The sequence below is a fragment of the Bos indicus x Bos taurus genome, chromosome 13 (assembly GCF_003369695.1).
Source record: "Bos indicus x Bos taurus breed Angus x Brahman F1 hybrid chromosome 13, Bos_hybrid_MaternalHap_v2.0, whole genome shotgun sequence".
In the NCBI taxonomy this organism is placed as follows: Eukaryota; Metazoa; Chordata; class Mammalia; order Artiodactyla; family Bovidae; genus Bos; species Bos indicus x Bos taurus.
The window spans coordinates 29,700,996-29,722,056 of record NC_040088.1 but is presented as its reverse complement, the minus strand read 5'-3'; the positions used below and the strand labels follow the sequence as shown (position 1 = coordinate 29,722,056).

The 21,061-nt window shown below is 56.2% G+C and overlaps 1 protein-coding gene across 7 annotated transcripts in view; it reads right to left on the bottom strand.

The window, feature by feature from the left end:
- The window catches only part of MYT1 (myelin transcription factor 1), a 61,370-nt gene that overhangs the window by 19,660 nt on the left and 20,649 nt on the right, over positions 1 to 21,061 (bottom strand). For all 7 annotated transcript variants that reach the window (XM_027559250.1, XM_027559252.1, XM_027559251.1 and 4 more), the window contains exons 3-11: positions 15,959 to 16,013; positions 14,939 to 14,969; positions 9,768 to 9,830; positions 8,798 to 9,045; positions 6,759 to 7,577; positions 5,392 to 5,526; positions 4,835 to 4,925; positions 3,695 to 3,808; positions 1,858 to 2,072 (exon numbers count right to left, since the gene is read on the bottom strand). In XM_027559250.1, the coding sequence (XP_027415051.1) occupies positions 1,858 to 2,072; positions 3,695 to 3,808; positions 4,835 to 4,925; positions 5,392 to 5,526; positions 6,759 to 7,577; positions 8,798 to 9,045; positions 9,768 to 9,830; positions 14,939 to 14,969; positions 15,959 to 16,013 (1,771 nt within the window). The remainder of the gene's footprint in view (positions 1 to 1,857; positions 2,073 to 3,694; positions 3,809 to 4,834; positions 4,926 to 5,391; positions 5,527 to 6,758; positions 7,578 to 8,797; positions 9,046 to 9,767; positions 9,831 to 14,938; positions 14,970 to 15,958; positions 16,014 to 21,061) is intronic.

Sequence of the window (21,061 nt, the reverse complement as noted above, 5' to 3'; positions counted from 1 at the left end):
GCAAAAAGGGAACAACAGCAGGCTGATATACAACGTGAACAGGAGGCGGCCACAAAGACACACAGGGGAGCTTTAGGTGGCTGGGGGCTTTGAGCACAGCTATGTGGAGGTGGGCCCAGGGCTGGGTCACCCACCCACTGCCATGAGCTTGCATACCCCAATCTGCCCCCATCCTTGTCAGGTACTGAGAAGGCCACTTCTGTCTTGACCATAACTTGGGCAGAAAGGGCAAAGACAGGCTAGCATCCTTGATATTGCAAACAAAACAAGTTATCTATTGGTGAATGCTTATTGAGAGACTAAAGTCTGTAAATAGGAAGAGTGTCTACAGTGTCATTCAAGTAGGCAAATTTTGTCACAATATCTCAAAAGGATGATTTTGGTGTCACCTCCTCAACAGCCACAGCTTTAGTAAATAACATTGTTGCTCAAATATAATGATGCCAAGAGTTGACTCACTGGAAAAGACCCTCATGCTGGGAAAGACTGAAGGCAAAAGGAGAAGGGGGCAGCAGAGGATAAGATTTAGATAGGATCACCAACTCAACGGACATGAATCTGAACAAACTTGGGAATTAGTGGAGGACAGAGGAGCCTGGCATGCTGCAGTCCATGGGATTGCAAAGAGTTGGACAGGCCTTAGCTACTGAACAACAGAACATGAAACATGAAGGCATAAAATGTCATCTTTTCTAGTAACTGTGCCGTAACCATAAGATCACTCTCAGGTATGATTTCTGAGTAATCACGATATCACCAGCAAATTTCCAGTGCCCCAGTATAAGTGGGTGCCTTGCATGAAGCCCTCTCCTAACAAGTTGGAGAGATACCTGCACTCCAGCTGGCCATTGTATTGATCAGTGTTTCTAGTATGAACTCATAGGAAACTCATCATTGCTGATTTTGGCATCTGAACATCCATCATGAGCTGCCGGTTCCAACCTTATGTACATCGGGGCAGTTTTCCATTTTGTAGGTATTACGCAAGCTAATTGGCTTGCAACTCACAAATTAGTGTAATAAGCGACCAAAAGAAGACAGGGGACTTCCTTGGTGGTCCAGTGGTTGAGAGTCTAGTGCCAATGCAGGAGATATGGGTTTGATCCCTAGCCTGGGGGATCAAAGATTCCCCATGCTGAGGAGCAGCTAAGCTGGTGTGCCACAGCTACTGAGCACATGCTCTAAGCTGCAACTACGGAAACCCGCACACCTAGAGCCTGTGCTCCGCAACAAAAGCCACCAAGTGAGAAGCCCGTGCACTGCAACAGAGTAGCCCCCGCTCGCCACAACTAGAGAAAGCCTGCATAGCAACAAAGGCCCAGTGAAACCCAAGTATAGGAATAGTTTTTTAGAAAGACAGGAGAGCTTGTTCTCAAAGGTTTGTAGGAATGAATTTTGTTAGTGCAAGCACCCAGAAATTTTGTTGCTAATATTACAAATGGCACACTGTATCCAGCAAGATGGTCCCTGTCTGAGCATCTTTTGGGTATCCAGGCTCAGCACAGTGGCTCTCCCTAGACCTCCACCCTTGAGCTGGAATAAACTGCCTGGGAAAGGACAGCCGGGGGAGGGCACACCCACAGGGTAAACCATGTCAGCGATGTTGGGCTTAACTCTTTGGACATGCACACCATAACACACTTGTTTTTGTTTCAACGTGTAGTGAGGAGACACATCCAGTTTGATGCTGAATGTGAAGGCCACAACGTGGGTGAGACCCAGACTCTGAGAAAGTCACCACGGTAGACTGGGACAGCTGGGGCCCCAGATGGAGAGTCCCTACATGCTCCTGGGGAAGGGTTCCTCCTCCTCTGCCCCTCAGACCCTACACCTCCCAGAGCAGTTTCCCCAACTTACATTTAAAGGCTTTCGGTGAGGTTTCGCTGGTCTGAATCTTTGGGGCAAGCATGCGCTTACCAAAAACCTGAGCATCAAAACTTGCGTAGTCAAAGGTGACCTTGGAGAACTTCTCCAGCTCCTTGGCCAGGTTGGCCCTGGGTGTGGTGGGGGCCACGCTGGGCCGGTAGCTTCCATATGGAGGGACCTCAAGCTGCTTCACGAAGCACATGGGCCTGGGGTGCAGGATGGAGATGAGAAGGATGAAGACAGGACACAAGGACCCTGTGCTATTCAACCCAGCACCCTCTGCCATAGCCTAGCCCAGCCATCCCTCAGAGGCCAGTGTGGACTGAGACCCAGGCAGGCCCTCCCCTGCCCGCCACTACAGGTTGCCTGCGGGATGTGCAGGAAGAACTGCCATGGGGAAGAAGCACTAGGAGACTTGAAGTAACAGCACATATCCCCTTGCAGACAGCATCAGCCAGAGGAGGGGAAAAGGAGAGCTGGTTTCTGAGCCCTTGGCTGGGAGCCCCAGAGGAGCATCTTTAGGGTCGTGGGCAGTCAAAGTGGAATTCTGGTGGTGGAATAACTTGTTAATACAATTCCCCAGACAGGAGGGAGCTGGAGCACCTGGAGGGGATATGGGGGTGTTTCTGAGAATCAGCCTCAGGGCACAGGGGCTCCACTTTTTGAAGGGAGTGGCCTAGCCCTTCCCTGTCCTCTGCTTAAAGTTGCTTAAGATGCCCCTGGAAGGGCTGCTGCCCAGTTAAGGACAGGCATGAAAGCACTGCTGCAAGCATTCAGTCACTGTTACTGGAGCTCTGGAAGAGCTCAGATTTTTAAATGTACAAGAGATGGTGTGGAGACACCAGCCTCCACAGCCCAGGGGCCGGGGCAGGAGCGAGACCAGCAGAAAAGAAAGGCCATGGGGTCTGTACCATTCCAGTGAGGGGCTCAGAGAGAAGGAAAGCAGAGGAGGCGTCTAGAGTCAAGCAGTGACTTCACTCTGGAAAGGGTGGAATTAAGAAGGACCAATGGAGAGGCCCCGAGGTGCCAGGCACTGTAAGAATTTGAGCATGACCGGAAAAGAGGAGCCTGTTGCCAAGAAGACCCTGGAACCACGATAAAGCCAGCTCTGAAGGGCCTTGGGAAAGCGAGGCCACCAGAGCACGAGCAGGCTCTCCTCCTCCACTCTGGACTGGCCAATGCAGCTGAGAAGTTGCTGGCGAGCTCTCAGCTACCCTCAAGGGAAGATGAGGCCTAAACTTAATGGCTGCGCCTTACAGGGCCTTCCTGGGACAAAAGCCCCTCTGGTCCTCATTTCTCATGTGTAGGAAAAAGGCTGTAAGCCCCCTCAACCTTCCAGGTTCCAAACAGCAAGTCAGTCAGTTAAGAGGACAACAGAGTCACAACAGGGCTTCTAGTTCCTCTGGAAGAGACAGAGGGAACAATCCGACACATATCTGAGTCACTCTGCAGAAACTAAGACACTTGCCCAGTGGTGACGACATGCCGACCACAACCCTGTGGACCCCAGACTGTTGGAATCGTAAGGTTGAGATTCTTGAAACATCACCTACCACCTCACCGTCAGCCAATCAGAAGAAGGTCCACAAACTATTATGCATCTCGAACCCTCTTCCCTCACACTGTCTGTAAAGACCTCACCAGAAAGCCAGTGGGAAGTTGAATGTTCTGAGCACCAGCCACCCATTCTCCTTCCATGGCTTTTGTAATAAACTTTCCTCTGCTCCAAACTCCAACCCAGTTTTGGTTTGTTCGGCCTCACTATGTGTCGGGTAGACAAACCTGGGTCCAATAACACCCCTCCGGGTCTATGGCTCATGTCACTCACCTGAGGATCCGATCCGAATTGGAGCTATTCTTGGAAGGCTCTCCCGGCTGTGGCTGTTGCTTCTCATGAGATTTGGCTAATTTTTCGGCAGCAGCAATGGGACACCCAGACAAACTAGAGACAGGATAGGAGGACAGCTGAGCCCTTCCCCAGGCCCCGCCCATCTAAGCCAGGAGCCAGACACCAGCAGGTGCCCAGGGAAGGCTGTCGTTCCTATAGAGGGGGCTTTCCCCCAGCTCTGTCCTCAGCCCTCAAAGCACCTGCTGCTCACTCAGTTTCTGTTTTTGGAAATTCTAAGCCAAGACACACAGAGACAATGCATCCTAAAGTTCTTCAAGGCTCTAGACAAAGGTCTCTCCTCTGGATGGATCTGGGGGATGGGCCTGCCTCTCACCTTGCTCCTCTTGCCTCACCATCAACCAGAGCTGCTAAAATTCTGTCACCCACAGGCCATGAACTGGGTGCTGACCCTGGAGGACACGGACACCAGGGTCACAGCAGAAGGGCACAGGTCCTTCCCAGGAAAGCACCTAATCCAAGATACCATGGATACGGCTTCGACTGTTCGAACTAAGAAGCTGATCGACCAGAGGAGGTGACATCATCACAGCAGTGCTGGGGAGTTCAGCCTCTTCTCAGTGATTGGACCTCAAAGACTCTGGCCGTCCTTTCAGCTGAGCGTCACTCACTGGAGCAAAGGCACCTACTGCCACAGCCACAGCTGCCCAGGGCTCGGGGAAGCAGTGGCCAGAAGACGGCAGACAACGGAAGCACCAGGGTCTCAGCACCCCACTGAGCAACCAGGCTTAGGCCCGGATGCTGAGGCTGTGCCCTAAGCAAGAGCTAGTGTCCAGAGGCTTCCCGAATCTCCACAGGGCAGGGTCCCCACTCGGCTCTACCCCAGGCTGCAGGCACCCATTCCTCCAGGCACACTCTGGTCTCTCAGGATCCCCTCAGAGTGGCACCAGTGACCACCCCTCCAGGTGCTGCTCTGCGCCCACCAAAGGTCTGTCCTGACCTTGCACTCACCCCAAAGAGCAGCACACAGAGGGACAGGGCAAGCCTGAGACATGTGCCAGGTTGGGGCACCCACAGCATGCCCCCGCCACCGCCCTCACCACGTCCAGTCCAGCCCCATACCTTCTGTGCGTGTTACGGTTGCTGTTCACGTGGCCCTGGCCTGTGCAGCCAGGAGTGGGGCACTTGAGCACGTTCTCGTGCATGGCCAGGACTGCAAGACAACCGGGGGGAGCCAATGAGCACCTCTCTCCATGGAGCATCCAGGAGCCCCAGCCTCAGCTCAGTCAGAGAACCCCTCCCACGGTGGCCCTGGCTCTCTAGGGCAGAAACCAGTTCAGCCTTACAATGTCCCTCCTCTCAACTTACTGCCCCTCACACAGAAGTAAGGACAGCCTTTTTCCTTCTGAGCCCCCAGCACATAGAAAGTGGTCCCTCCCCAGCTCCAGAGCCCAGCCTCCCCTCCTGCGTGCCCGTGTCCATGGCCAGCTTCCTGGGACCCTGACCCAGGCTGCCATCTCCAGGTGAATCACTGGACCCTCCACGTCCCCATGCTTGTAGGGCTCAAGTATGGGCTTCAGGACATGCCGGTTCAGAGGGACAGGGCTCTGTGTGGCCATTCCCCAAAGTGGGCACCATCCAAACACCAGAGGCAGCCTGAGCCATGCAGAGCTACTCACTCTCCGGGGGGATCCTGTCCTTGTGGGGACAGCCAGACAGGCTGCGGTGGTGTGGGTACAGCCCAGTGACATGGCCGGTGCCATCACAGCCTGGTGTCGGACACTTGATCTCACGTTTTTCAGTTCTTGAGGGATCTAAACACACAGGGCCTCTGGGTCAGAGGGCAGCCAGGAAGCTGGGGGGTAGTGGTGAGCAGGGAGGGGGTAGTGCAGCTCACAAGCCTTCACTCTGGCTATCCAGAGAGGAGGATGACCAGACCGCCCAAGAGCCCTAAAGGCACCAGGGCTGGACAGCAAGGGGATACTAGAGGGGCTGTCCAGGGTGTCTAAGTGGAAAAGGCCATAGAGGGCGAAAACCCACAAACAGTGGGACTGCAGCCCTTTGAGAAAGACCACCTGGATGGCGGCTGGTGCCCTCTGCCCTGTCCTGCTAATGTCCTGCACAGCCCCAGGCCTCCACAGAGAAGTGAAGCTGTGCAGCAACACCCCTGCCAGGACTCTTCCTTCATGTTGACACAAAAGGGGGAGACATAAGCTAAGTAACTCACCCAAAATGAAGTTGCTCAGTAGTGTCCAACTTTTTTGAGACCTCATGGACTGTAGCCCGCGAGGCTCCTCTGTCCATGGAATTTTCCAGGCAAGAATACTGGAGTGGGTTGCCATTTCCTTCTCCAGAGGATCTTCCCAACCCAGTAATCAAACCCAGGTCTCCCACATTGCAGGCAGACTCTTTAAGGTCTGAGCTACCAGGGAATCAAAGCAGCTAATAAAGGCTTAGGAAGAAACTTAACCCCAAATGTCAGCTACTGACCTCACTAAGCCTTTACAGGCCAGAGAGGTCACTGTAAGTCTGGGGCAGAAGGGAAGACCTCTCAGGACGCACATGGTCCCCAGGGCATAGCCAGTGACCCAGGGAAACTTCCAATGCAGCTATTATCCCCTTTGGTAGAACACAGAAATCACAGACCATGCTCAGAATGCCCACCCCCAGGGAGGGCAGGGCCCCTGGGGGCTCTGCCTGATTCAAATGGGAGGAGGTTGTCCTTTGACCCCCAGGCAGGCAGAGGCACCCTAAGGGGCTCATAAGCCTCTCCCAGGCACCGCCCTCCTGAGTTCGCTGCCACTGGCCTCTAGGGCTCTAGCACTGGCCTCTAGCCCCTCTAGGGCTCGTGGGCACCTGTGTCTCAGCATCAGGATCCCTGAGGACCAGTGCCAATGCCCTTATGGTGCTCCCAGCCCTGCCTCTGCCTCACCGACCACAGTCCGTGTCTGTCTGACCAACACCCCCCACCTCCCATGACCCCCCAGCCAGTGAAATCCTCAGGGCATGTCCACAGGTCCCGGGCATCCCTGGGAGCCCAGCCTACCTTTGCTGCAGTAGCTCTTCCGGGCAGCGTCCAGGGGCCTCGCTGCCTTCCCCGGCTCGCCCGGGCCCAGTGGGCCTTGCTCGGCAGGTGGGCATCCCGGCTCACAGACAGCCCGCACCTGCTCGGCCTTCAGGGCAATGGCCTGCTCCAGGAGGCCCAGGTTGCCACGGGTCATCATGTCGTACATCTCCGACTCGTCTGTGACCGCAGACTTCTGGGAGCGCGAGTCCTCGTCTTTGCCGTCGTCGGACCGCACCTCCACTAGGACGGAGTACCCAGGCTTGGGGCTGGGAGGCACCGGGCCCCGGGGTTGAGGGCTCTTTGGGACAGGGACGTGGGGGGCATCCTCCTGGCAGATTACATCAGGAGGGGCCTCCTCCTCGTCTTCCTCGTCCTCCTCGTCATCTTCCTCCTCATCATCATCTTCCTCCTCCTCCTCCTCCTCCTCCTCTTCCTCCTCGTTGCCCAGGATCACTTTCTGCTTACTGGATGCCTCATTGGCCACACTCTCCAGAGACTGGGGACCCGGCTCCTGGGAGCGCTCACTGGTGACTTCAATCACCTCCTCCACGTCCTCCGGCTGGATGAAGTCCTCCTTCTCCCCCTCGTCACTGGTGGCTTCCTCCTCAGCCTCCTGAACTAGGCCTGGCGTGCCCACCTGGCCTGAGTCTCCACCAACCAGGGTCTCTTCAGCGATTTGGCCCAAATTTAGGAGAGAAGTTGCAATGATTTCCTGATAGCTGCTGTAGCTGCCCTTGGAGGAGCCCGAGGGGCTGCTGATGGGATTGGATGCAAAATGTGCCTTTACTGGGCTCCTTCCTACACAAAATCAGAAACCATATGGTAGGCACATGGGAACGGGGGTGGGGGGGTGGCTAAGAGTCACCTGGAGTGTGTCTCCAGGCCACTGGCTCCAGTTCCTTCACCCCACTCCGCCACAGCCAGAGGACACCAGATCCCAGAAACAGGATCGATGTAGCCGTTTTTGTCTGCTTGGAGAAACCACTGCTGTACTTTTGAAACTAAGATTTACAATGATAGTTTTGATTAACAGTCCTCCCTGTTATGTGCACTTTTTAAAATCAGGCAAATCTGTGTTTCATAAAATGGAGCCTACAGAATGCATAAGATCTTTTAACACTGTTTCATAATTGAGAAGCAGTAAAAGCTGTTTTTAAAGGTTAAGTCATTTCATCGCCATGGCTGAGATGCAGTGGGTGCTCACCACACCCGGGCCCCCTGGGTGATGGATAAGGACCCCAGAATGTGAGAGCCAGCCCGCCTGCTCCCCCTTCAGGAGGGCTGAGCCAGAGCACAGAGCTCCCTCCTGTGTAAGGAAGCTAGGAGGCCAAGTCCCTGACCCGGCACCCTCTCGGGCACAGCCAGGTCCCCAGCAGGGAGGTGGGTTGCAAGAACTCTCCCTACTGTGGCTCTAAAGTGAAGTAAGAATCCAGCTCAGATCCCAAAAGGGGAGAACACCAGAAACATGGATGTATTGGAGGGGAGGGTTTGGGCCTCCGGCCTCTGCCACACCCTCAGGACCCCACAAGTCTGCCAGGGTCTCAGAACACAGACATGCCCCACCTTCACACTAGTGATTCCCAAGAACTGGGGGCCATACAGGGAAGAAGGTGACAGCAAGGAGACCCCTCAGTTCTCACTGCCCAGCCCAGCTTCCCTGGACACCCCCACCACCTCCCTTAATGCCAAGCAGACCCCTGCCCCCCAACCAGGTGGCTCTTTTGAGGCCAAGTGGGGCGGGTCTGTCCAAGACCACCCCATACAGACCCACAGCCACATCCATCTGTCCGTCCTTCTGTCACACACGCAGACAGACACACATCCAAATGCACAGTGTTCACACACAGACCCTGAGCCCCCAGAGCCGGCCCCTCCCCAGGAAGTCCCAAATGTTGGACAAGAGGCACTTGTTCTCAGCAGGGCTTCCTGGCTCGCGGGAGCCCTGCCCGCCCACAGGCTGCGATTCTCCGGGGCCACACTAAGCGCCTTTATTCAGGGGAGACAGAGCAACAAAGCACCTTCAGCTGGCTCAGGGCGATGAATCTCCTCCTGTCCCGACGCCTCGGCCTCGTCCTCCTCCACAGTTCCTTCCGATTCATCGGAAACAGAGGCGTCCTTCACCTCAGTGTCCTCGCTGCCGTCGCTGTCCACGCCGTAGCCCTCGTCCAGAGCCAGCTTTAGCGGGGGTGCCTTCCGCTTGGACCCCAGGTGCTCGGCCTCGGGGCCCTCTAGCTTCCTTTTCTTGGCCAGAGGGCAGCTCTGCAAACTGGAAGGGAGGAGGCCAGGCCCCCCCTTCAGCATCTCCCGGTCCCCCGACCTTTCACCCTCTGCGGCACTTCCCCTATCCTGAAAAGTTCTCTTTGCCTCTCATCACCTCCCTCCACCAAAATCCAAAAGCGAGACTGGCATATCGATGTGTTCGAAATTTTACAGTAAGTGTCCACATTAAAAAGCACCAGATTGTGTTTTAAATTTCACTTCCTGCTTGCCTGGGGACCCCTAACCTCGGGGGGCCCTGTCCACGCCAGAGTCACCCGCTCTGGGATGGCTGGGGATGGGGGCCGGCCCAGGCTACTCTGCCCCGTGCCCACCGCCCCCAGGAGCACTCAGACCTTCCTTTCCCACCTCCAGACCCTTCCCACCCTCATCCACCCCCTGAACTGGGTACCACAATCAGAGGCCCCTGAGGTCCAGTGGGACCCTGGGACCCCCAGGAGGACAGCAGTGAAAACGGTCACCCCACCATGTGCTGGCTCTGTTCTGGGTTTGCCCACAAGGCCTCCTCTGGCCTCAGAGCAGCCCCACTGGGGAGACACCCAGAAAGGCTCAGGGTTGCACAAGAGGCCACCGGAGCTCATCAGTCCAGAGCAGAGGGGGACAGTTCTAGACCCCTACAGTTCTAGAGGGTCGCAGAGCAGGAGAGGAGCTCCACCCTCCACAGCCAAACCTCTTTCCCAGGAACCCGTTGAGGGCCCGCCAGCTCCTCACCTTCGGTGCCTGGAGTACTTGCCACGGATATGCCCCGAGCCTGTGCATCCAGGGGTGGGACAGCTGGGAGGAGACAAGCAGGAGCAGTCACCTGGGGGCGGCCCCGTGTGGCATGGGGACAGGGTCAGAATCTCAGGGCCCACCCCAGACCATCCCCCCGGGGAGTAGAAGATTGTCTCCAAAACAGTTCATCTTAGGACGGCTGCTTGCAGTTCGCAAAAAATTAATGAAATAACTCACCCCATTTAAATAAATGAATGGCTCATTACAGTTTCATGAGTGTGTTTAATTAAAGCTCTGTGTGTATGAGATCAAGGCAGGATTCCTTTGTCCACGATGAGTCTCCCCACTGCAGGCAAGCTGCCACCAGGTTTTTAGGGGGCTGGGGAACAGGGCCCTCGAGGTGCTCCTGGAACCAGCACCCGAGTCTGGCCCACGGGCAAAGCATAAACATGGGATTCTCAGTGGCCTTCACGAGGCTGTGAGGCCTGGCCAAGGCTGCCCTGGGCTGGCTCACTGAGGCGGCACCCACAGACAGAACAACTCCACAACATGCAGCCTTGACCTAAGTCACAGGATCCCGATGGAGGTAGGCGCGGTGTGGTGGCAAAGACCCCACTCCAGAGCCTGAAGCCTGCTGCAAGGGAGGTGAAACCATGAGGGCGGATGACCCAGGAGCTGCCATGAGACCTCAGGGGCGGGGGGCTGGGAGGATGATGCCTGGCCTCTAGCAGCTCACACCCCGGGGACAGAAGCAAGAGCCCAGGAGTCCTGCTCCTTCCACAACTTCCGTCTATCCACCAACCAGACTCTGGGAACCGCTCATCAGGGCTCGGCCCACCGCACCCATCTCCCTGCGAGTCAGCTCCCCAGGACTGCGAGGCACTCAAGGCCAGTGTCCTGTGGGCTTGGGGGTATGTGCAAGGAACCAGGATAGCAAGGAGCTGACATCACCCTTGTTGTGGAGCAGCAGATGGATGCTGGTGAGATGGAGAGGCCGTGGTGGGAGGAGGGGGAGCCCGAGCTCCTCCTGGGAAGGGTCACTCCAAGGTGCCCCCCATCCAAGGATGGACAAACTTGTCATCACCAGGTCTGAGCCCCCACCTCCGATCAGGCTCTCCTGGAGCCAAGGAAGGAAAGTTCTGTGGCCAATGACACCTGTAGGCTCCTGGGGCCCAGAAGAGTACACCACTGTGGCCTCTGTCCAGACACACTGACTGATCACCCACTTGACTACAAAGGACTATGGGGCCCCACCAGCTGGCAGGCCACCCTGATTGATGGACCAGCGAGAAACAGAACTGTCTGTTCAAGCAGAGCCCTGTCCCCCAGCTCATCGGCAGCCTTTGGGAGAGCCAGGGTCTCTGCAGGGGACGCACCCTGCAGCCCCCCATGATGGCGCCACTGAGGCTGATCTCCTGGCATTTAAAAGGAGAGATGAAAGGAGACAGGGTGGAGAGGAAGAGGAAAGGGGAGGGGGGAGGGGAGCATGCAGACTTTACTGTGATTTCCTTTCCAGACCCAGAGGACTTCTGCCGCCCACGGCCTCTCATTCTGAAATCCATGCCCCACACTTGCTGCCACTTTCTCAAGTACTAGCGTTAAGACTCCACAAAAGCTCCTTGTTATTGGGGATTTGAAGCTGAGGTCCCAATTAGTCGATTAATCAGAGTTAATCAGGCAATTAGGTGCCAGCTGCTGTGGTACTGGCACTACCCCCAAACACATCACCTGCTCAAAGCCACACCTCCGCCCCCCAGTTCAGAGGCGCCTGGCTTCCAGCCCTGAGGGCCAGCTCCTCCCAGGGCAGCAGGCCAGGCGTGCGCCCACATGTGCTGAGCTGCCAAGGGGCACTCTGGGAGAGGAAGCGGAAGAAACCGCTCCCTACGTGGCAGCCAAGAGAGCACCCGTGGAAAGTGACGTGAGGCCAGTCAGGGCCCCAGGGTGCAGTGTCAGCAGGCCACCTGTGAGCACCCTGTGCTTGTAGGGTCCCTCCATGTGCTTGGGGCCAGAGGGTGGGGTGAAGCACCAGCTCTGGTCCAGGCCTCTGGAGCTTAGCCCCCCAGCATGGGGGATCCTGCTGAGCCCTCCCCTGACTTCCCAACCTGGCTCCAAGTGTGGCAGAGGCGCTCCCGGAGGGCCTGCCCTCAGTTAGCACTGAGTGGGGTCGGGCAACGGCCCAGGGGGCTCTGAACATAAACAGTAAGTCTCAGGCCAAGGCAGAGGAGCCCATCCCATCAGAAGCCCTGTAAGGGACTGGATTCCCTCCGGCCCCTGGAGGCAGGTAGAGGGCTCCCTACTCCTCTCTGTCCCCTTAGTGGGAGCTGGCTGGTGGCTCAAGGAGAAGGCCCTCTGGTGAGGACAGGCAGGCTGGGAACCAGGGTGCAGGCAAGACAGATAGGCATCTCTCATGGAAGAGGAAGACGCCCCAAGGGTGCTCCGAGAGGGGCCCGCCCACTTCCTTCCCTCCTATCCTGCCTCCTGCAGCTGTGGGACAGCAGATGAGTCCATGGAGACAAGGGACAGGGTCTACTCGTTCTCCACTGGCACAAAGGGAAAGGCCAACAGACCTCTCATCTTCTCTCAGGGACTCGCCTCAAATCAGAGCAAGAACTGACGGGCTACGGGTGGGAGGGGGCAGCTGAGAGTCCTGCTCAGTCCTGGCTTGTGTCCTAGCAACCACGATGCGAGAGCAAGCTGCTCCCAGGGTCTCTGCTTGAGCAGAGGAGGGGGCCACTGTGGTGGGGGAGGGAGCCCCACAGGTTCTGGGTCCACAGGTTCAAGTCCCTTGTCCACAAAGTGAGTCCCATGGGGACAGCTTCTCCATGACCCATCCTCCCACCAGGTGATTCCGAAAGCATTCCTTTGCCGTCCCAGGGGCAAGTCTGCTCCACGGGTCATTCTCCCTGTGCCAGCATCCACCACGAAGGCCCCACCACAAAGGCTCCGCCAGAATGGGGGCTCAACTGCTTGTCCCACCACAGAACCTGGTGTGCCCAGAGGAGGAGTCCGGCTTGCAGCGCCTGTCCCTGCCCACGGGCTGAACACGCAATCTCAGTGCATTGCTCAGGCCTGAGAGGCAAGTTCCAGGTGGACCACATATGGCTCCTTAGCACAGAGGAGCCACTTTCCTCTGAGCATCGATTCTTCGAAACAGGAAGGATTGCTGAGAACATTTGTCGCTAGAACATTTCTCCCCAGTTTCCCCATCAGATTGCATACGGGTCTCACCCTTACCAAGTAAACAGGGTGAGACCACGAGATCAACAAAAGTGGACAAAACCTGGATGGTCACACAATCCCTTATGCTGGTTGTGTACAGATTTCAAAACAAATCTATTTTGGGGTCACTTTGGCTTCAAAGTGTCAAGAGAAACCTAGCCCTTTGGTTTGCCTTTCCAACTTCCTCCCTTACTGTATCTGTTGCCAAATGTAACACTGTTACTGAAGCTCAAGTCCCGTGTACAGCCTCCTCCCCCTTGCTGTCCCCAGGAGGTCCTCAGGTGAACATCACATGGCCCCAGGGGAGCAGCGCGTCCTCCGGGAGACCTGCTCTCCAGCCTGTGCTGCTCCGAGCAGCACAGGCCCCAACCCTCCAGGCAGCTCCCAGGGGCCTGGCTTGGCTTCTGTCCCCACCCATCCCACCCTCCAGCCGTGCAACCACAACCAGTCTTTGTGTAGGAGGGTGTGTGATTCAACTCTTCTGACTGCATGAGCTGTTATACTCTGAGCCTCAGTTTCTCCACTTCACACGTGGGGCCACACCACCCCCAGCCGGTGCTTCCATGAGAGTCCCTGAGCTCAGACGGCACGGTGCAGCCACTGCAGCACCTGCCACCTGTGGGGCTCTGAGCACCCCTCCCAGGCCCTCTGCCCTCCCGCCTCCACGTTACAGCCTCAGAGGCTAGAGACACGCTGGCATGTTTGGGGTCCTCATATTCCTGACTGGCAAAGGCCAACCACTTGACTACTGTCTGGTTAAGAATAAGGTGGGCCAGCCCCAGCTGTGCTCACTGTCCAGTGAGAGACTTCACCTCTGAGAATATGGATGTGGCCAATGCCCTAGGCCCGCGCAGCTCTGTGGAGTCACTCCAGGCAGGGGCAGTGGCCCCACAGAAGAGCAGCCCCTCCCTCAGTGTCTAGAAAGCTCTGTCTGTCTCCAGCCACCAGTCTGGAAGCCCACAGACCTGCCATCAGGGTGTGGGTGTCACGCCTGACCCCACTGCATGGGCAGAGCAGCCCCAGGGGCAGGAGGGAACACTCAGAGTCCCTCCATCCCTCCAAGTGGCCTTGGGCAGGTTACCTCAGTCACAAGTTGAAGTCTGGCCCCCGCTCCCAGGATGTTTATAAAATTGGACCAGGTACACTGGGGCCCTCCCTTCCTTCTCTAGTGCTCTGACCCAGATGCGTCACCACGACCCCTCTTCAGAAAAGACGGGGTATGGGAGGCTGCTATTATTGGCCACTCACTGGACACTGTTCACTGGATCTCTGCTTGGGCAAAATAGCCCAGGGCTGGCAGGCAGACCTGAGGAGAGCCTAGATCCACAGAGCCTCTGGTCCAAAGGCCAAGTGGGTGGTGCTGCGGGCGGGGTGTGGTCTCTCTGGCCTCCCTAAGCCCCTCCCCACGCCCCACACACAAAGCCTTCAGCCAAGCCCAGGACAGATGTCTGCAGACAGGGAAGTCTACCTCCAAGGAAGAGGGCCGGCCCCTCCTGCTTCAACCAGCAAAGCCCTGTGTGTCCGTCTCCCTCCTGCTCAGGATGTGCCCCGAGAGACCGGCCCGGGATCTGGAAAGTCACAGAGCTCAGCCGACACACAGGCCACTGCTGCTCTCAGTCCAGTGGAAGACTTGGGTGTGGGACACCCGGACCCTTGTCTCTGGTCAAGGAACCACTAAGACAGCACCTTGTTGCTGGCTGAGGACCACGGTGCCAGGAGGTCCTGGGGACCCGCTGTCAGCACCTCTGTGCCCCCATGCAAGGCTGGCTGCATGGTGGCACCAGGACACGGGGCCAGAGGACAAGGCAGGGCGAGGACGGCTGGACACAGGCCAGAAGGGGAGCTACCTTGTCACAGAAAGCAGGGGGCTCAGGGGCAACTGGGCAATTCGAAGTGCCTGGCAGGCCATTTTAGGAAAAAGGGGGTCACCAGCGAGCACCACATCTTACCTGAGGTCGGCTCCTGTGGGCTCCAGGGGAGCTGAGTGAGAGAAGGAGAAACAGGGAACTTGTGTGCAAGTAGAATTGAAAAAGGCACATTGTCCTACAGCACAAGTGGGCTGAAGCGTGGAGGCAATTCCCCTTAGACCTGAATCCCATGTTCCCCGGCCCCCTGGAATATCCTCTGGGGTCTAGTGAATCCACGGTCCCCCAAGCCGGTGCCCCTGCCAGATCCTCCCTGGGGGCTCCTGGATTTACAGACTCAGACAGAGGCCCCACACAAGACAGGCTCTGTGGGCCATCCAGGCAGGACAGGGTCTCTTTCCTAATTGCATGTAGAAGTCAGTGTCTGGTTAGAAACCCCCCAGCAGATAAAGCCAGACAAAGAACAGAAGGTGGCCCAAGAAACTGGTCCCTCAGGGATGGGCCACTGGGCAAAAACTTCCGGAGTCTGACTGGCAGACACAGGAAGCTCAGGGCGCCCAGCCCCTCCTTGAAGGCCACCCATATACAGGAGCAGCATGTACCCCGTGGTGTTGGGGAGGTGAGGCTTGCCAAGGGGTCAGGGCTTGATCCCTGCAGAGCAAGAAGGGCCTCCGCCCCTCTCCCCACCCCACTGCCAGTTCAACCAATGACATCCCCACCCCCTCCAGCACGAAGACTAATATCCTGGGAGCAGAGAGACTGGTGATGCAAGGCTGGCGGCCTTTCCTTTCCAAACAGAGCAGGTCTAATGCAGCTTTGTTTCCCCCTCTGGAGAGCTAGGTCTGCTCCTCATTTCCATCCCCACAGGTACCTCTGGCCCTAAAGCCTCCCTGGTAGCCCTCTTAGGCAGCCCAAGGCTGAGGAGCCCTGAAGCCACCAGGTACCTGAAGCCCCAGGTGCCCAGAGCAGGGGAGGTGCATCCCAGGGCCGAGGCACTGCTCCAGGACTCTATTCTCCTGAGGACAGCTGCTGGGAGTGGCATTTATAGCTTCAGGACCCGGGACTCTTGGCCAGAGTCAGCTGGGAGGGGAGGGCAGCACTCACCTCGGAGGGCCTTGGATCTTGTACGAGCTCTCTTTTCATCATTTTCTAAACTCATCTGCAAGTAAAAACAACCGTGCTGTTAACAGGACCCAGCAGAACCACTGCTGTGTCTGCAGCGTGGCCTACGCCATCGTCTGGCTCCAGCGTCGCTGGTGCCTGTGAATCTGACCCAGGAGACAAGGAACGGCTCACAGGGCAGGAACGAGCTGAGAACCAGGAGCAGCAGGTGAGGCACGGTGCTTCTGGGAGGAGACCCCGGGCCCAAGCGTGCCCCCACCGCCCCCCCCAGGTTCACGCCTGAGGAGGAAGCCTCGCCCACTAAACCTTTGTTACCGTCACGATGTCATAACGCACGGTCTCCTGGTGACAGTGCCCGCCACAGACTCTGACCCCACTGCCGAGAGCCACCCCACCGTGCTGAGAACCCAGCTTCCACCCACAGTTGATCCTGGCACACAAGGCCTGTCTTGTTAGAAACAGGCGCCTGGGACCTGAGCGGAACTCCACGAAGCTTCGAGTGGACGGCTCCCACTCTCTACTGGGTGCCATCCAGGGAGATCCCGGGGACACAGCCTGAGTTTGGGGACCTGGCCACTCCTACATGAGATGGGGTGCTCCCCACAGCCAGGGGTTTTCAGGCAACACTGCCCAGTGGAATAGAGTGTCAGTCACCCATATCATTTAAACTTTTCTAAAAGCCACCTAAAAAGCATAAAAAGAAATGGGTGCGATTGATTTTAAACCTTACTTGGCCCGATCTATCCAAAACATTATCAACAGTATCAATAGAAAAAATTATGACTAGGATTTTTGTTTAGTGCTAACTTTTAGAGATCCTGCACATCTCCTGGACTCACAGCTCATCTGAGTTTGATCAGCCATGTGCCACGGCACTGGCTCTGGGGGTGGGAAGGAGTCAGGGGTGAGAGCCAGGCTGGGGTAGGAGTGCAGGCTGAGGGGTCATCTAGACCCAACCTGCAGGTCACCCTCCCAGAGATGCCAATTCCCCCAGGAAAGAGTGAGTGGAGCCCCCGAGGGGGGCTGGTGCCCGACATAATCCAGACCCTGGTGTCACCCAACCACCTACCCGAGCCAATCAGAGCTCCCGCCCCCCATTCTCTGCCCCAGACCCAGTTCCATGGGAATGCTGCCCACACTGTCCTTCAGGGAATGGAGGCAGAACCCTGGGAGGGGAGGGATGCCCCCAGGAGCAAAGGTCATCACAGAGAATCCTCAGCCTGGGTCTGGGCAGGAGGTAGGAGGGACTTTTACCCAGCAGGTGTGCCCTGTGGCCAGGAAGGGGAGGAAGCCACCCCCACCCTCCTGCCACTGCATGGCCATCAGAGCAAAGCCAGATGCCCAGAAAGGAGCAGCAGAGAGGGGCTTTGTCCCCAGAAACCAGCACAGGTCCAGCATCTAAGGTCCCACCCAGGAAGGAAGAGAGGGACCTTTCCCATGGACCCCCAGTTCATAAGTTGGAACTTGCAAAGTGAGCCCCCCTGCCCCCACGCAGCACGAGCATACATGTGATTTGTTAAGGACAAAAAATCTCAACTTGGGGTAATTCTTGCAGCCGTCGATTGCAGGCAGTAGAGCTGAGAGCCATGCATTTACAGCCTCCCGACAGCACGGAAGACAATTACTATAATTTCTATTTTTAAAGCGGAGGTTCCCCATGGACCAATGGCTCACATTTAAAGTGAAGAGAGGAGCAGGTGTCAAAGGGACTTCATTACATTTATGAGCCTTCAAATGTCGTCTGCGCGAGCCCGGCGCAGTGGCTTCCGATGCAGCGGCACAAAGGGGCCGAGCTCTGATTGCCCAGCCACTCTCAGCCGAAATGCAATCTACACCTCTTTTTTTGTCAGTTTTCCCAAGAAAATTGGCAAGCATTCTGCTGGGTTAAAGCGGGCCTTGGCAATTTGGATTTCCTGCAGATAAATTATTCAAAGAGCACAAAATGGAGAGGGCTGCAGGATGCGTGCGGGCTGCTCTCACACTGGGAGCTCACGTCGACGAGCTGACAGCTGTGCCATTCATTCTGCCGAGCACCTTTCCATTTGCAATTTATCTGCATCAAATGGTCAATAAGTAAGAAGTTCTCCTCAGTGCACAGAGTTTTGATGTAAAAGGGAAAAAAAAAAAAAACTGAACTAAGGGAGGAAGAACTAGGGTTAGCCTTTCAACATGAGCATCAGCTGTAAGAACCAGAAGCCACATCGACGTGCAAGCAGGTAAACCTCGATTTCTGAACTCTGACTAGCTCCACTGGACTTACCCTGCTTTCCTCCTCCAAGGGCGGCTGTCCATGTCCTCTGGCCCGCAGCACCCGTGTGCCCACGTGTCGGTGGGCAGCACTGCTCGGCCTGCTGGCTGCACCACCTCTGCCACCACGGGAAGATAGGCTAGGACAATGAAACACTTCCCAATTTTTGACTGATTTATTTTTGAAAATTCTTCCCCTGTTCCAAGAACAAACCAACCCTGCCTGTTTGTGAAAAGCCCTCATGTAGCTAAGTGGCCTACTGCCTGGAGGGTGAAAGGCCCCTGTCCCGGCCAAGCAGCCTTAACGTCCCCCACAAGGGGCCAGAGGCCTTCTCAAGGACAGGTCTGCGCTGTCTGCCACCAGCTGCCTGTCCACAGCTGCCCTGTGCTCCCCAAACCCACTCTTTGCTCTGGTTAATACTTCAGTCATTCTGGCTTCAGTAGGAAAACTACAGAAGAACAATCTGCAAACACTAGCACTAGCCACATCTCTTGACCAGCAAGAACGGTTTCTTTGTCCTTCCTCCGAACCTGCCTTATTGTGTCACGAGATGGTCTCACTCAAGAGAGTGGCGATGCTTAGTTCTGTTTGTTTGTTTTCTTATTTTTAATTTTTTCTGGCTGTGCCACGTGGCACCTGGGATCTTAGTTCCCCAAGTGGGGATCAAACCTGCACCCCCTGCAGTGGAAGCCTGAAGTCTTAACCACTGGACCACCAGGGAAGTCCCTTGCTTTGTATTTTTTAATAAATCACGTAAGCTCTTCTTAAATGTAAACAGCTCTCACATGACCAGCCCCTTTAAGACCTGTCCCGTGGCACCCTTGCCAAACCTGAGTTCCCCGAGCTGGACGTTTACACACTCTGGGACCAAGGTCGTGTTGAGTGACCTTGAACCAGCAGCTTCTTGGGCTGTGATCGTGAGGACTCCAGGAACACACAGGACAGAGTGGGCTCTCCCCCAGGAACATCCAGTCAGGCCCAGAGGGCTTTGCACCGAACTTCACCTTTTCCCCAGAGGGTCTGCCCACCCCCTGCCTAGTTCAGGGACCTGGCGGTGGTTTCTAGAGGGGTGCATCCCCCATCCCTCTGTCTGTCTGTCTCTCTGTCTCTCTCTGACTCTCTCTTTTTCAATCTCTTTTCTTCCTGGTTCTTCCCAGGCCTTCACAACTGAAGAGCTTCCCATCTCTCCACCCTAAACCATGTCCCTGCCCATCTGCACACAGCTAAGGGCTGGACAACAGACTCCATGCTGGAGCCTGGCCCTGTGTGGCCCTGGACATCACCTGCCTCTCCGGTCCCTGCAGGGGGCCCTGGCCTGAACAGCACCAGCTATGGGACCTGAGGCAGTGGGTGTCTCACTCCAGGGAAGGGGGGATGTCAAGAGAAAGGAGCTGCTCAGCCATGAGCCCGGGCAGGGGTGGGGAGGCCCCATGGATCAGCGATGATCTGAGGACGTTTCAGGGAAGGAGGCCTCAGGAAGCAAGTGCCTCTGACCCACAGAGAAAGTGCACCACTGTGTGGCCAGCACCTCTGGGGGGTCAGGCCTGTGTCCTCCCTCTTCACACCCCCTCTCTCACTCTCCTTCTGTGCCTGCTCATCTCCATCTGAAATAAGCTCACTGGTTCATGTTTTTGAGGTCAGTGTCTCCCTGCAGAGACCTCATTCACTGCTCAGGGTGTATTATGTAAGGTCAGACAAACAGGCAGACAGACAGACAAATGGGGACAATCGGAAACGTCTACTGAGATCCTGGAACTGGGGGAGGTGGCCAAGACCATCAGAGCAGAAACCAGAGCCCCGAGTCGCAGGAGAGTCCAGGCCCCTGAGGCCACAGAGGACCCACGCTGGCTCTGGGCTGGAGGAAACAGGCCACGTTCCATTTTACTTAGAACACATCCAAAAGCCTGCAAAGCTGGGGAATTAGAATGAACTTGGGACAACTTTTTAAACGTACAAGATTATTTGAGTGACAAAGTCCTTTTTCCTCTGGGAAGACCCAAACAAGGAATTCTGCTGACTCCCGAGACCAAGCAACCTGCCTAGAAGGAAGGGATGACTTTGCAACGAGGAGGGTAGAGATATCTAACTGAATGAAACCAAGGGGTGCAGGGGGAGGAGGGGGCAGAGGAGGACATGATCTGGTCCCGTGTGCACAGCCAAGAGCGCCTCCAGCAGGCACATCACCACTGCACAGCCTGGGGGCAGAATACTGGGCATATCCACATTCCCACATCTGGGGAGACGCTCCCCTAAGGACATAAGAGCAGCTGTCAAGTATGTCCCTTGCTCCCTCTCCCAAGCCTTCCAGCAGGATCCTCCCCAGCCCCCAGCCCAGGCAGCCCCAAGAGCTGCCTTCTGCTTCGAGAAGTCCTACTGTCTCAGGGACCTCCCCTTCAGCACACATCCTGCTCTCCATTCTCTGTCAGCTGAGGCTAAACCACCCAGGCACACCCCTGCACCTCCTGACAACTGCCACAGCACTTCTGGTTCCTATCGGTGTCCCGCCCTTGGGAATATCCCAGTGTGTATCTGAAATTCTCTGACACTCCACCCATTGTTCAATCCATAAGCAGCTGCATAGACCAGCCCTCTCCTTGGATTGTAGAAAGGACACCCCACGGAGGATTATTTAATACCCATCTTGGGAGGGACTCTCCTGACATCTCTAAGCATGAGATCTCTAAGTATGAGATCACGGCTCACTGTAACCCCTACATTAAAATTATAGCTATGTAATAGACATCCTGATAAAGCAGCCTTGTCTGGGCCCATCTGTTTAAAACTTCAACATAAATGGAATTGCCAACTTCTGAGGGGTAGCAATCTAGCCACATCCA